We start from the raw sequence: 15,851 nt of genomic DNA on the forward strand, positions 1-15,851 counted from the left end.
TTTTTTTTGATATAGCATTTACAAACTTGTCTTACAAATTTTAGTTATTTTATTCCTAATTAATGATTTTTTTACGTTAACTATAGAAATTTAATATGGCGGTTACTTTGAATGTCTTATTGTTCATTAGTGGTGTATTTTGTTTGCACATGGTGTGTATGAAATATATATAGTAACCGAGTGTTCAATGATTTTCTTAATTTGGAATTGGTAATTATGCATCTTTATTTATTGGAACTAGTCATCATTTTGGGACCTTTTACTTACCTCATATTTTTTGTTTGATTTTTATTCTTGGCTGGGGAGCCAATTGTTTTATATCTTTTGGCTTATTTCATTTATTTAGTTATATAAATACCTATTGTATTATTCATTGTAATATTATTTGAATAATATATTATAGTTTGAATTTTATATATATTCAGGTCTATTGCCATTGTAATATAGTAAATTGGCCTATCGAGGCTTTTATATTACTTGTTTAAATAAATAAATAAATTCAAAGTGTTAGATTTAGTGGAAAAGCCCTTTTTTATTTATTATTTATATGCATCATATTGTTTGTGGACAACGTTTTATGTTTTCCGTCCAACTTTTTGTAGAATATACTCCTTAAGGGGTTGATAATATTGATAACGTAAACTAATCATTTCAGGGAGATTTCGGATCTGCTCAAAAGTATCCGAGTCTGATTCAAGTACTATGATGGCGGATATTGTCATTACAATAACCACAAAAACAAAGGATGGAATGAATGCATTGATAAAATGGAATTTACGTACACCTTTGGCACTGTTGGTATAATGGTTGTCAGACGTAGGGTTGTCGTTGCTCTTGGAAGTCGTTGATGTGCTTAAACAGGAATTTACTGTTGTGCTGTTGGTCTGCTGTTGTTGAAAATAGCTATTCAGCCTCTTTTCAGAATTTCTCGGTGGTACAGCTTCACTATCATATGTATTAAATGCTGCTGACTCAGGTGATGAGTACAATATCGAGTCCTCTGTTTTCAAATAGTAATTTGACATCTCTGCATTGCTACAATTATTTAGCATGTTGATGTTTTCAAAATTCGACGACGCACGCATTCGAGCCTCTTCAGAAACTGGTTCAAGACTTGGTCCTTGTATGCCACTGTTGCTGGACACGTCATACCCCAGGTTTTGGCTAAAAACAATGTTACTAAGACTGTCTGTTGCTGGTATAGTACAGTTGCTTAACGGTTCAGACATGGTTGAACGAGGTAAACTGCTATAGCCTGAATGTAAATTTAAATTTTTTAAATCGTTTGAAGCTATGTATGAATTTCTCAATAGTTTACGTATTTGCGCCAAATCACCCTGTGGACTGGACGGCGTTGCTGGGACACTGCTGGCTTTTCGTTTACTTGTCGATGAGTTAGTCAGCTTTTGTTCACGAAGTGCATTTATACTCTCTGTTAGTATTTCACGTTCGGTTCGTCCAGTATACTTAAACTTGGTCCCCCATGAAAAAAATCCACCTCCAGAAACTACTGCTGCATGCTGGCTATTAGGTAGACTGTAAGCATTTAACGTTAAAATTTTGGTTTTTTAATAAACAAGTATATAAATATGTATGTAAGTATATATAAGGTTGTAATTATTATATGTACAGTGTAGGTCAAAACTAAAGCACGAACTTTTACTTGCTAGAAAAAAGTACAGAAAAATTTAAAAAATTGGTTATTTTATAATTAGATAGAATATGGTCTAGAAATTATAAAAACAATGAAACATAATGTTGTTTAAAATGAAAATACATTGTTTTTGATTAAATAATATAAATTAGCCTAAAATTGTAGCGACAAAACTAAATCTTTGAATATGAGCAATTTCAACTCAAAAAATCTAAATTTGTACTATTAAATAGCACACTGTAACAATTTGGGAAAAACGCTTTCACATATAGAAAAGTTGATATGCATGTAAAACTAGATTCCATTTATAGCAATTCCGCGTACTCCGATTTTTATAATCAGCTCTTATATTCTTGTAAAAGGACTTCAAAGTTTAAAGGACTTACAATTTCAAACGGATATTGTAAATATTTATATGTATGTGTTGTATGATGCTAATATTGGTATCAAACGAAAGTTGGGAATATGTATGTACATTCTATCGAAAAAACCCATATATTAAATTTTAGTGAACTGTTAACAAAAATTACTATTGAATAAGTATATACTTTCACTTGAAGCCATTTAAAGAGTAAATTAACGTAATATAAAGTAAATTTATAAGTATTTTTTTATAATTTGCCTTTGTAATGCACTTTTATGCAATTTAATACACTAAAGCATGGTCCGAACTGCTTTTTGTGATTTTCAAATCATTGGTAAATTTACAATTTAAGTCGTTTTTAAGAATTTTTGACACAAAAACGATCGTGATTATTTATCTCTAGTTATTATACAATATAAAATATCTACTTTATTTTAAATAGTGTTGCCATATTTTTCATTTTTGTCTCTTAACCTCCTTTTTTATTTTGGACACATATTTAACTAAGTGCTTTACAGAGGTTTCTAATCGTACTGAAACTTTTTTAACACTATTTAAAAGCTTAAAACGTCTTTTAAATCTTGAGTTATTTTTAACTCAAAATATCGTTTAGTATTTCAGTTATAGGCAAATGAAAAGAGTAACCTACTACTCTTATTCGTTTTTGTAATTTTAGAATTACTACATCGATAGAAAGCCAGTTTGAGTCATATTAAAACTAAGTATGTACTCTACTGCATTATTGAGGCATAAGTTCGATTTCTCCGTTTTATATTTTGATACCGATAATTCGATAAGCTAATTTTTTAAATTGGTTAAAATATACAAACAAATAATTTGTCATATCGCGACCCTCGTTAAAAATTTTAAACAAAAATTTTGTCAAACGTTATAACGGATAATACAAAAATTTTGAAAAGGGTGTTAAAAATAATTATCTTGGCAACAATTTATGTAGAGCAGTATTATTTATCGTTTAAATTTGTTCCATATTTGGGAGCCATTTTGTTTTTTCTATTTTTTCGCACGAAATTAAAATTTATTTGTAATATTTTGTTTTTATTTATTTTTAAATATTCACATAATTATATTTCAATCATAACAAAAATCTAAAATTACGTAGGTTCCAAATTTTAGACTGATATCTTCATAGAATCATTGGAATTTCAATGTAAATTTTATACATTTTCGAATATGAATTAGAGGATTTCGGAATTAGCTATGACTACGCAGTTTTCGCATTTAATAGCTAAATGTATTACAATATTAAATAATTTATTTCGACTTCTCCTTATTACATTAATAGGCAATGATAAGCCGTGATATACAAAAATCTTAATTTTTAATAAAAAGTGTGGAAGTTTTTTCTTAGTTTTTCTTATTTTCTTAATATTTCAAAAAGTAAACTCTGAACCTATTTAAGATTTACTAGATATATTCTTAGGTCATGTAGATATCATACAGTGAATCATGGAAATCCACCAACCAGATCCAAAGTTATAACCCTTTAAATGGCTTTAAATGGCGCCTAAAAAGTTTTTCTTGCGATTAAAAGAAACAAATTATGGACGATTTTAATAAATGTGAATCAGTGACACAAACTCATTAAAAATGTATATCCATTAATCTATAATTTCGCAAATTATAAGTCGTTGATAATCGTTTTCCTGTCGATCTCTCTACTTTAGAGACACTATACAGTGGAGATAGTACAGCTTTACATTTTGCAAGTGATTTTCATACATAAAACCATCCTTTATTGCATTTATTTACTTTATAATTACAAAATTTTCCGATATCCCACTCGCATCCCATTATGGGACTATAAAGCCCTTAAAGGAAATTGTCTAAGCTTTCTTTTGAGCAAAAAAATGGATAGTTTTTTGAAAAAATTAAAAAAACAATTTTTTTAAAAAATTTTTTCTAGGGCCAATAGGTGAAAAGTTACACTAATTTCAATAAAACCCTTTATGACCAAAATGTCCAACTTTAACCCTCTCTTTGTTCTTGTGTCTATCCTACTATCCAGTAGTACTAACATCGGTGCAAATTTCATCAAAAGTTAATTTATATAATGTGCTCAAAAACAACGTATTTTAATTTGAAACAACATTATGTTTTATTGTTTTTATAATTTCTAGACTATATCCTTCCTAAACTAAGAATTACACTGCGTGACACTCAAAAACATCATTACGCGATATAATGCTTCTTATAGACCTAGATGAGTAGATCATTTTACCATTTTTAGAATCTACTATATACCCTAAATATCGGAAGATATTGAAAAAATAAACGCTTTTTGTTGACTAGATAAACCAAAAAAATTATATCTCAAAATTTTCTTAACCGATTTCCTTTGTCCTACACACTTTTATATTTTTGACGGAAATGTGTAAAATATTTAGATCTAAATACAAATTTTAATTTTTTTTTATTTTTCTTACAATTCAAGATCATTTTTGACCCACACTTTAATTGAAAACATATTTTTTAAATATTTTTTTATTTTAGCCCATATTTTTATGAAAAAAAAATAAGATATGAAACGTAGAAATCTGATAAAAACTGAATAAAATTGATTTTTTTTTCGTAAAATAAAAATCGTGCAGTGAAATAGCTCCCACATGAATTAAATAACTCCCTACCAAGTGTCCATACAAAATAGGTCTTCTTACGTATGAATTTTTTTTAATAAGCCCTCAGCTCCCAACAAAATTTTTGTTGAAAATTATTTATTTTTTTTTGGAGGAATTAAAGGTGGAAGTACACAACACGCGTTGTACGCGGCATCGCGTTATAGGCTTCTGTCAAAAAAAGTTGAAATAGTGTATTTTCATTTAACAAGTTACACACTGTAGTTTGTAATGCGTCTGCCGCAAAAAGTTCAGCAACTTCCAACTTTTTACGCGTCGGCAGCTGATGTATTTTGTTTTGTGTAGAATAAGAATAAACTAAAATAAAACTAATTTCACCAAAAATAAATAAACAAAAACGTAAAATTTCGATTTTTAAAAAAGTTTAAGACTATTAAAAGATTGATCAAAATAACGCGTGAAAAAGCGCGAAAAGTTTGAAAAGCGTAAAATGCGTTGCCGCCTTAACGCGTGTTGTGTACTTCCACCTTAAGAGTTATTTCATACGAAACCTGCAATTAATGCTTCGTCGTCTGCAGGTCAGGCCTTTGACTACGCGAAAAGCTTTACTTCTCTAGTGAGTATACAAATCCGGTTTTGTTTATTAAACCTTTCATATATTTATATATATTTATGGGGAGTTATTTTATTATATTACTTTTTTTCTACGGATTTAACAAGAATTTAAAAATGAGATGTTTTTACTTGTTTTCAAATTTGGTGTTAAAACAAGTTTGGCAAATGTCGAAGTTAATTTTGTCAGTACTTTATTATTAAGGGTTTTCATTTAAACGTCAAAGTTTCTCATTTGTGTAAGTGGGCAAGTTTATTCGACTTGTTTCATGAAACCCCTGTTCAAATTCTGTTCAATTACGATATATGTAAACATTTTAAAACAATGTCAAACGAAATAAAAAAATAAATTATTTAAACAAACAATTTTAAAAAAATTTTTAAAATGTGAATATTCAAGTCTATAAATTCAAAAGTGAACAACAGTGAACGGATTGATTAGTCGCTCAAACTTATAAGTGTTGTGCAAATCAATTCTCATACAATTCTATTGCGAGAATGGAACCATACACAGTGCTCGTGTTCTGTAACTTTCGAGGCGAGAAAAAACATTGAAAGATTAGAGTCTTCCACTTTTTAGTTGCGTGATTCAAATAATTTTTAAACTAAACACATTACAATTTACCAAAATATATTTGAATTACGTGTGTTCACCCTGTTTTAAACAAGACGATTATAAATTTTTCGAATTTATTGTCGATTCGAAAGTTACAGAACACGGGCACTGGTTGCACAGTTTTCGAGGGGTTTGAACGTTTAAATGAAAGGTCTTATTAAGGGGTTTCATTTAAACGACTAAGTTTGCCATCTGTGCCATCATTCGAATTGTTTCATGACACCCTTGTTCAAAGTCTGTCCAATTACAATATTTGAAAACAATGCCAAAAGAAATTAATAAATCAAAATAAATTATTTAAACAAAAAATTATAAAAAATATATTTAAAACGGGAATATTCAAGTCTATAAATTCAAAAGTGAACAATATTGGAAGGATTTATAAAATACACAATGAGACTGTTCAAGTTTGCCAGTCTAAATAGTCGCGCAAACTTATAAGTGTTGTGCAAATCAAATCTCATATAATTTGTGACAATTCAATTGCGAGAATGGAAACATGCACAGGTTGCACAGTTGGGCAATGACTTTTTTTTGGCGGCAAAATACCATAGCACTGCCTTATAGCTAATACTGTCCTGATAATATAAGGCTATTTTTTAAGTTAATTCGGTCAAAAAACTTTCTGCACCGAAAGCAATTTCTAAAATGCTTTCGTTCGTTATTTTTCAAAAATTATTTTAATAATTTTCATTAAAAGTATACTATTTTCTATAACATGCAATATAATCGCGATTTATTAAAATTTCCATAACAAGGATTTAAAGAACAATGTTCTCTTTAAGATAATGTAATACAAATACAAAAATGTTGGCAAAAATATTTATTTTTATCATATAGAAAAAGTAAAATTTATATAAAACTTCATCGCTTTTAGTGCGGGAACTTTTTTCACGATCGCGAAAAAATAATATCATATTCCTTAACATCTGTTCACGCCCTACAAGCTCTTGCTATGGTATTTTGGATATTTGCAAACATTGCAAAAAGTCTTAAATCTATTGCACAGTTTACGAGGGTTTTGAACTTTTAAATGAAAACCCTTATCGTTATTAAGTATGTATGTACATATATCCCCTGCAAAAATTAACGAATAATTATTTTATGACTATAAGCAATTTTGATGAATATTATAAATTGACATTAATATATGTACTCTAATAAGCTCAAATATATGTAAGTTTAGATAAAATCTTCTTTTTGACAATAATATATATTTTGTTAAATTTATAAAGATTTAAATTTTATAAAAATATTATATGTATGTATATAAAAAATTGCCTTATTCATAATAATTTATCAAAAGCTTATAGAACAAATTTTGTATGAAAATTTGTCTTATAAAGCTTTCATAACAATTTATGAAGACCAACTAATTAATATCTAAAATGTTAATTTTTGCCATTTCACTTTAATCAAAAGCGATTTAGAACAGCGCAATAAAACAGTAGATTCGTTTTGCTATCACCTAACTCTTTTTATGTGAAAGAAATTATAATTTTTTTTGTTGAGAAATGAAAACGAGAATATCAAGAAGGTGTGAAAACGATCGTTCCCTCAGTAAATGAAACTTATGTCCATTCAAAGATACGGTTTCTTAAAGATTTTGTTTTGCGGTCAATATGAGTTCTGCAAATGGATGAAATGCGTTAGTAAATTTGTTGTAATATAAATACAATTGTTCAATTCACAATCAAGTTGTATATTGTACCTACTAATGTGTAGTAACAGTGATTGTGAACAGATCTTTGCAGCAAGTCATAAGTTTATGTTCTCAATGAAAAAAAAACAATCAAAACAAATATACATAACAATGTCAAAAGATAAAAAAAATCAAAAAATATTATATTAATTAAACATGCGAAATAATTTCTTTGAATTTTCAATTCTTTTATTTTCTTTATTCCACATTTTAAACTAATAAAAAACTGTTTTTAATAAAATTTAATTTTTTTTGTTTTGGTAAACAGCTGTTTGTTTTTGATTTTAGTGTTACCACTTTATCGTTTTTATGCTAAAACCATTTGAATTTTTTGTTTATATGTTGAAATAAACAATTGGCAACACTAAACTTTCTTACAACATTCGAAAAACATATGAAAAATTGTCGTAGGAGCAGTATAGAGCTTTTGCATAGAAAATACCAACAACATTGTTATGACTATTGTAGCAGCTGCTGACATACAACGCATACAACATCGATTGTGAATTGAACAAATGTACTTAGTAATTCGAATGTTACAAAATTCATAAACAAGTGTTATACTCAGCAATGCCGAATCTTAAACACCATCCACCTATACTGTTCATTACTTTTTACATAGTGGACCGATTTTCAATATCAAACTACATCGGATAATGATAAATATATTAAGTTTAAGTGATTTTCGGAAGGGGGGCATAATGGAAAAAATGTTGCACACATTAGCAAGATAATATACGTTGGAAACAATACTCTTTATATACATAGTTATTAGTGTTTTTCTTTTCCCGGACATTTTTGTTTCCCGGGAAAACGGGATATTACCTACCATAAAATTATCGAACCTACCGATTTGGGTTTTGTAGCTCATAATAACGGAATAATATTAATAATATAGGATCTCTTATAAAAACGACAAATTCCTGAAAATCAGTTTTTCATCAATAAATTTCTTAAAAATTATTGTCTTCTAATTTGTTTTCTAGTTTTTAGCACCTTTTAATACGTAAGTATATCTTCTCTGAATTTAACATTGCATATCAATATATTTATTTTAAACAAGAGCTTTTGGTCAAAAATATTGCATAAAACTAAGGAAAATAATTCCCGGGATTTCCCATCCCTGGATATTCAGTGAAAAACACTAATAGTATTTTCTTTAAATATGAGAGTTTGAAAGGAAGCGTAAGTATAATAATATTTATTTTGTTATTGTTGTAGGTCAATCCAAGTATTCTCACGAAGAAGATACATAGAATACATTTTTCTAAAAAATATATAGTAGCGAACACAAAAATGCAACCCGTGACGATATGATCTTTGATTTCGTCCAATTATTGGCAATTTTTGCCAATAATTAAGTAAAAATTCTCGGGGGAGTTTTCCCGTTTTTCCTACCGAGCGCGTCCCCGGGTGGCGGATAGGGGGTGGTGATGGACCATCTGTCCTCCCCAGTTTTTAGTTTGAATCAAGCTGAGGGAGGGCAGATTGTCCACCACCTGGGAATATTATATTCCCCGCGGACTAAAAACTGGAAAAAAACAATGGAAAATAAAAATAAAAAGATGAAAGTTACGGTGCAGGGCCTAAATAACCCAGTACCGGCGGCAAGTGTTGATCCACTCGCGAGTCACGTGTCGTCGTCATCCTGCAATCGTCAGCAAAATACTACTACGGAGGTGGGTACAGCATGCCATTAGCAAAAACATAGGGGTGAAAGAGAAGGATGTACTCGGAGAGAGCAATAAGATAGTGGACCACGCAATCGCTTCAAAGGGCCAACAACTAATAGAGAGCGTGAGCTGCGAGTTCAGAATGGGCGTGATGTTGATGAGGTTGGCATCTCACCAATGTGTGAGCACCCTAAAGAACTTGGTGGAAAGTATCCCTCCTCCCTGGGACGGCGCTAAGCTGGGACTGGCAAAGAAGAGCGAGCTTCCGGTGCTCTTAAAGTCCACTGTCTACATAAAAGGATGGGGCAGTAAACTGGCTAATGAACGTATACTGGAAATTCTTGGAGGTCAAAATGCTGAGCTGGCCGTGGAAAAATGGGACGTCTTTTACAGGAAAGAAGAACCTGAGGGAACTTTATTTGTAATAGGTATCGACCAGAAATCTATGGCTAATCTTGCCAAGAATAAAGGTAGGGCATACTTCGCCTCTAAAGCTGTCATATTCAAAATAGGGAAGGTGCCGATTGGAAGAGCTGTTACAACAAGCCTCGAAAAGGACACTAAAATACCTAAGACCACAGCGTCAGTAGCAACTACTGATAACGTTAAGGAGTCAAATCCTAAATGCGAGGAAGATACCACTAACTCGCCAAAAGAAGGTGCAGCTGCCCTTTCCAAAATTGGGGAGGTGCCGATTGAAAGGGATGTCAAAACCGGCCCCGATATGGACACTAAAACACCTAAGACGGTAAACAAAGCATCATTAGCAAGTACTGGTAATTTTGAGGATTCAAATCCTAAAAGCGAGGAGGAAATCACTCACTCGCCAGAAGACAGAACAGCAGTGCTGTCCAAAATTGGGAAAGTGTCGATTAAAAAGAATGCTCTTCCTATGCCTGATAAGGCCACCGCAGTGCCATCAATGGTACTCACTGCATCAATAGCCACTTCAGGTTACCCGGAGGAGTCAAATCCAACGAGCGGGGATGTGATCACTAGCTCGCTGGAAGACAGTTTAAATGGATGACAATGATTGTGGTTATCCAAATAAACCTCTATCGGAGCGAGACGGCTACCAACGCTCTGATGGCTAAAATTAACACAGGTTAGCTTTAATCCAGGAACCTTGGACGATTCGCAACAAGGTTTCTGGATTAAATGACGAAAATTTCCAACTTTTCTATGCTGATACAGGGTCTCGACCGAGAACATGTATCTTATGTCACAAGAATTTATGTTTTCTCCTCTCAACAGGATTATCCACATCGGATGCAACGGTACTGAAGCAAGGTCGTGGCAACATATACCTTGCATCTGTTTACCTGCCTTTCGATTCTCCGACACTACCACCAACGTCGGAGCTGATGAAACTGGTCGAAGAGGCACAAAGGCAAAATAAGAAAATTGTAATAGGTTGTGATGCCAACTCCCACAATGTAGCTTGGGGTAGTACAAACACCAATCGCAGGGGACAAGCCCTTATGGATTTCCTTAATACTAAAGACTTGATCACATCGAACTTAGGTAATAAAGCTACCTTCGTCAATAGAATCAGAGAAGAAGTATTAGATATAACTATATGTTCAGAAGAGCTTATAAACGAAATTCAGGATTGGAGAGTTTCGGACGAGCACTCCTTTTCTGACCATCGGTACATAAGATTCAAAATACTACGACCGCCACCAAAGCCGATAAAGTTTCGGAATAAGTCTAAAACTAATGTTCGGTTCCTTACTTTATTTATGTCAGAACACTTTTTAATGTCGAAATAAAGAGCACATAGACGCCAAAGTAGAAATGCTCACAAGTGCCTTGGTTGAATCGTTCGAGGACAGCTGCCCTCTGCGAGAGCGGAGATCTGCCCAGGAGAAACCCTGGGTAACTGGGGAGATCCGGAACCTTGGTAAGACTCTTCGCAAACTATTTAACCGGGCACGGCGTAAAAAGACCGCAGTATACTGGGATGAGTATCGTAGTAAACTTGGTGAATATAAGAAAATTGTTCGTAAAGCCAAACGAGACTCCTGGAAACTTTTCTGTGAACAGGTAGACAGCGTAAATGACGTATCGAAGATAAAAAAATTCCTATCCAAAACTCATGTCCAACCAGAATCTATGGTCGATGATACGGGCAGGAGGCTGGAGGATATGGAGGAGACAATGAAACTCCTAATGGACTCTCATTTTCCACCCGGTATATCGAATAACATAGATGAACCGATATTGGAGGAAGGGGAGGCTAACACGGAAATTGTAATTACATCTGATATGGTTAAAGGGGCAATCAAGAGCTTCGCTCCCTATAAAGCTGCAGGGCCGGATGGCATTTTCCCGCCACTCTTACAGATGGAGGCGGGACTGGTTTCCGTACAACTGTCTCAGATATTCTCTGCATGCTTGAAATTCACATATACCCCCATTAAATGGCAGGATGCAAGGGTAATATTTATACCTAAACCAGGGAAACCTAGCTATTGGACACCTAAGTCTTATCGACCGATAAGTCTTGCGTCATTCCTACTTAAAACCTTGGAACGGATAGTCGATAATATCATCAAAAACAGTAACCCGACAAAGACCTAAAATTTAAGCAGCATGCTTATGTAAAGGGACGTTCGGTGGAAACCGCTTTAAACGAAGTTGTCCACTACATAGGTTCATCCTTTGATAGCAAACTGTATACACTGGCGGTATGCATTGACATCGAAGGCGCCTTCAATAACGTGCACACTGATACTCTTATCCAATCCCTAGACCAGTTTTATGTTGACCGGGTGCTCCGTAACTGGATCAACCACATGCTAAGGAACAGATGGATAAGCTGCGAGATGTACGATATAACTATCAGGAAAAAGGTATTTCGCGGTATACCACAAGGTGGCATTTTGTCACCTTTACTCTGGGTTACCACGATTAATAGTCTCCTTAGGACCCTAACTGAGAAAGGACTTAGACCTGTCTGTTATACAGACGATGTCGTAATACTTTCAAAGGGAAAGGATCCAAATTACAGAGGTGGCTCTGAATACAGCCTTGAGCTGGGCTCAACCGAGAGGCCTCAATGTTAACCCGGCAAAAACGGAAATCTGTCTTTTCACAAGAAAGACAAAAATTTCTACGTATACTGAACCTTGCTTCCTGGGCAAGAATATACCAGTGACAGACAAAGTTAAGTACTTAGGTATAATCCTCGACCGGAAATTAAAATGGAGACACCACATAGAGGATAGGATCAACAAGGCACATCGGTGCTGGGCGATATGTAGGAGAACTATAGGCATGAAATGGGGTCTTAGTCCTACTATGACAAATTGGCTTTATAAAAGTATCGTATACCAGACACAGAATATGTCGGAAACTTTGAAACGCTGATATCAGATAGAATGTCTTTGTCAAGCGGAACCTAAGAGCAAATACTATTAGGAATCCGTTGTTACACGGATGGCTCTAAATTGGGGGACATAGTGGGGCTGGGTTTCTATATTGAAGACCCAGAAACAGACATATTCCACCGTTTACCAAATCATAACACAAGCTTCCAGACAGAAGTACGAGCAATAACGGAATGCGTAAATTGGATTAGAATAAATATGGCGCCCACAGCGCTTAATATATTTACCGACAGCCAGAAGGCAATTAGGGCGATATCAGGAGATAGAACTAAATCTAAGACCGTATTGGATTGTAAGAAAGCTTTAACTGAATACTCTCCCAGAGGTAAGGTTCACATCATATGGGTACCAGCCTACTCGGGAGTAGTCGGTAACGAAAGGGCGAATGTAATAGCTTTAAAGGGAAGGGAGCCCGAGGCAGTTAACCTGACAAACGCAAAACCATTCGACGCAACAAAAGCTGAACTAAAAATATAGGTGAGAGAATCCCATAAGGCCTCTTGGAATAATGAAACAGTGGGTAGAACTACGGTCACCCTATGGGGTGACCCTGTTGAGATCAAGACGAAAAATCTCCTCAAAATGAGCAAGTCTGAGGTTAGTATGATGGTACGTATTCTGAGTGGACATACAGGACTACAAGCACATCTATGCAAAATTGGACGTGCGGATTCAGATGAATGTAGAGCATGTGGAGAGGACAGTGAAACTCTGGAGCACTTTCTTTGCCACTGCCAGGCATTCGTCGAAGTTAGATCCAAGTATCTTGGAAGTGATGTTATTCCGGAAATAACATTCCTGACTAACACTGATTGGAAGATTCTTAGGAATTACGTTCAGGAAACTGAGTTTCTGAACACTGAAAAATAATTCTTTTTTTTTCATGATAAGGAGCGCACAACAGGCCCGATAGTACCCTAGGTGTATTTCTTCGGATTTGATGTAGTATACATCCCCCTATCGACCTACCTACGTAAGTAAAAATTATATTATTACAAATTGTTGCTTAATTTTGTTCAAGTAAATTGCGATTATTATTTGCAAGTCCATGGATAGTTATTTCTGATAAAATTTCCGAAATTAAAAATCATTAACCCTCTAAAAACCGGGGCAAAATCAAGTTTTTGTATATTTAATATTCTTGATTAGGAATAGCAAAATATTGTATATTTAATTATAAATTTGACAAACTACACGAAAATATATCAAGAAATCTAGGAATCAAACTTCTTCTAAAATTAACCCTCTGTCGTACTTGTCGTCAATTCAAGACCGATTTTTTAAACACTAAAAAACACTTTTAAAAAGAAATTTTGTAAAATTAGTTTTCTTAAAGAATTAATTGATATATATCCAGTATTTGGTTTATCGTATTATTTGAATGTATTAAAAATAACTTCTAAGAAGTTTCATCAATATCCATCAACAAATTAACAACATCATGCTCTTATTTCTTCAAGAACATAAAATATTGCAAATTTAGATTTTGACCCCGGTGTTTAGAGGGTTAATGATTTTTAGTTTCGGAAATTTTATCAGAAATAACTTTCCATGGACTTGGAAATAATAATGGCAATTTACTTGAATAAAATTAAGCAACAATTTGTACTTAATTATTATTTTTCCCGAAATCCTTCAACTTCACATCGCAGGTACGGTAAAACTATGAGAGGTATTAAGCTCATTCTTTTTGTGCTAGTTCCCAACGTTAATTTTCTTCTACCATCTTAATTAACATTGAGCGTGTTTGAAAAATTACTAGTACCATTAGTTCTAAATTTATACTAGTACCTTTGGACCTAATTGGGTCCTTTAGAACCATTTTATTACTAGTTCTTATATTCACAAAAAGTCCCCATAATTGGTGGTTTTGCTTCTTTGTAATTCTCCTACTTGGTTCCAAGTGAAAATTACTGCATAACTTGTTTTTATATGGTTTTATTTATAAATATACCAAAAAATTAAAATAGAAAATGTTGTAAAAACATTTATCTAATAATTCCAAATGAAAGTTTGACGTACTTACGTAAAGATCTCTCGGGGGAGTTTTCCCGTTTTTCCTACCGAGCGCGTCCCCGGGTGGCGGATAGGGGGTGGTGATGGACCATCTGTCCTCCCCCAGTTTTAGTTTGAATCAAGCTGAGGGAGGGCAGATTGTCCACCACCTGGGAATATTATATTCCCCGCGGACCAAAAACTGAAAAAAAAAACAACATGGAGAATAAAAATAAAAAGATGAAAGTTACGGTGCAGGGCCTAAATAACCCAGTACCGGCGGCAAGTGTTCATCCACTCGCGAGTCACGTGTCGTCGTCATCCTGCAATCGTGAGCAAAATACTACTACGGAGGTGGGTACCTTGGCCTCCGTGGCGGACAATGCGTCAAGTGTACAGCATGTCATTAGCAAAAACATAGGGGTAAAAGGGAAGGATGTACTCGGTGAGAGCTCTAAGCTACCTCAGCCTTTAAATATAGGTGAGGGTTCCGACTCTGAATCCTCAGAAGATAATAACAACACCATTATAGCAAATCCCAAAAAGGATGAAGTAGGGCAAATGGTGAAACAGGTGAGTGATAGCATAGCTAAACTACCTATTACTAAGAAAAGACTATCTGGAGCACAGAGGAGGAAGTTGAAAAAGATGCTTCAGGAAATCATAGTTAGTCAATCCAACGACACTCCAAAGGAAAAATCGAACTCTCTCACAAGATCTGAGACAAAGAGGATCAGGTCTCCCGAAGAGTTGACAACTGAGAATAAACCTAAGAAGAAAAAGAGCTCCCCGTCTTCTAATACACAGTCGAAGCCAAGCCATACTTCACTCAAAGGAACCTCAAGTCAGAATCCTGAGAGTAAGGGTGACAACGCCAAGATAGATATCCCGAAAGTTGCCAAAAGAAGACACCGGGACGATCTCTGTTATGCAGTTTACGATGCCGGTAATCCGACAGGCAAAATTCCAATAGACCAACAGAGTAAGGTAGAAGATCTGGTGAACAATAAGATAGTGGACCACGCAATCACTTCGAAGGGCCAACAACCAATAGAGAGCGTGAGCTGCGAGTTCAGGATGCGCGTGATGTTGATGAGGTTGGCATCTCACCAATGTGTGAGCACCCTAAAGAACTTGGTGGAAAGTATCCCTCCTCCCTGGGACGGCGCTAAGCTGGGACTGGCAAAGAAGAGCGAGCTTCCGGTGCTCTTAAAGTCCACTGTCTACATAAAAGGATGGGGCAGTA

At 34.1% G+C, this 15,851-nt stretch overlaps 1 protein-coding gene across 4 annotated transcripts in view; it reads right to left on the minus strand.

The window, feature by feature from the left end:
* Positions 1-512: 512 nt before the first annotated feature.
* Positions 513-15,851, minus strand: part of LOC119602112 (FERM domain-containing protein 5) — a 243,658-nt gene continuing 228,319 nt past the window's right edge. For all 4 annotated transcript variants that reach the window (XM_037953456.1, XM_037953458.1, XM_037953459.1 and 1 more), the window contains 2 exons: positions 1,319-1,536; positions 513-1,255 (listed from right to left, as the gene is read on the minus strand). In XM_037953456.1, the coding sequence (XP_037809384.1) occupies positions 576-1,255; positions 1,319-1,536 (898 nt within the window). In that variant the 3' untranslated portion in view covers positions 513-575. The remainder of the gene's footprint in view (positions 1,256-1,318; positions 1,537-15,851) is intronic.

This window comes from Lucilia sericata, unplaced genomic scaffold (assembly GCF_015586225.1).
Source record: "Lucilia sericata isolate MDLA Ls3-8-SP2 unplaced genomic scaffold, ASM1558622v1 Contig000208F_arrow, whole genome shotgun sequence".
Lineage (NCBI taxonomy): Eukaryota > Metazoa > Arthropoda > Insecta > Diptera > Calliphoridae > Lucilia > Lucilia sericata.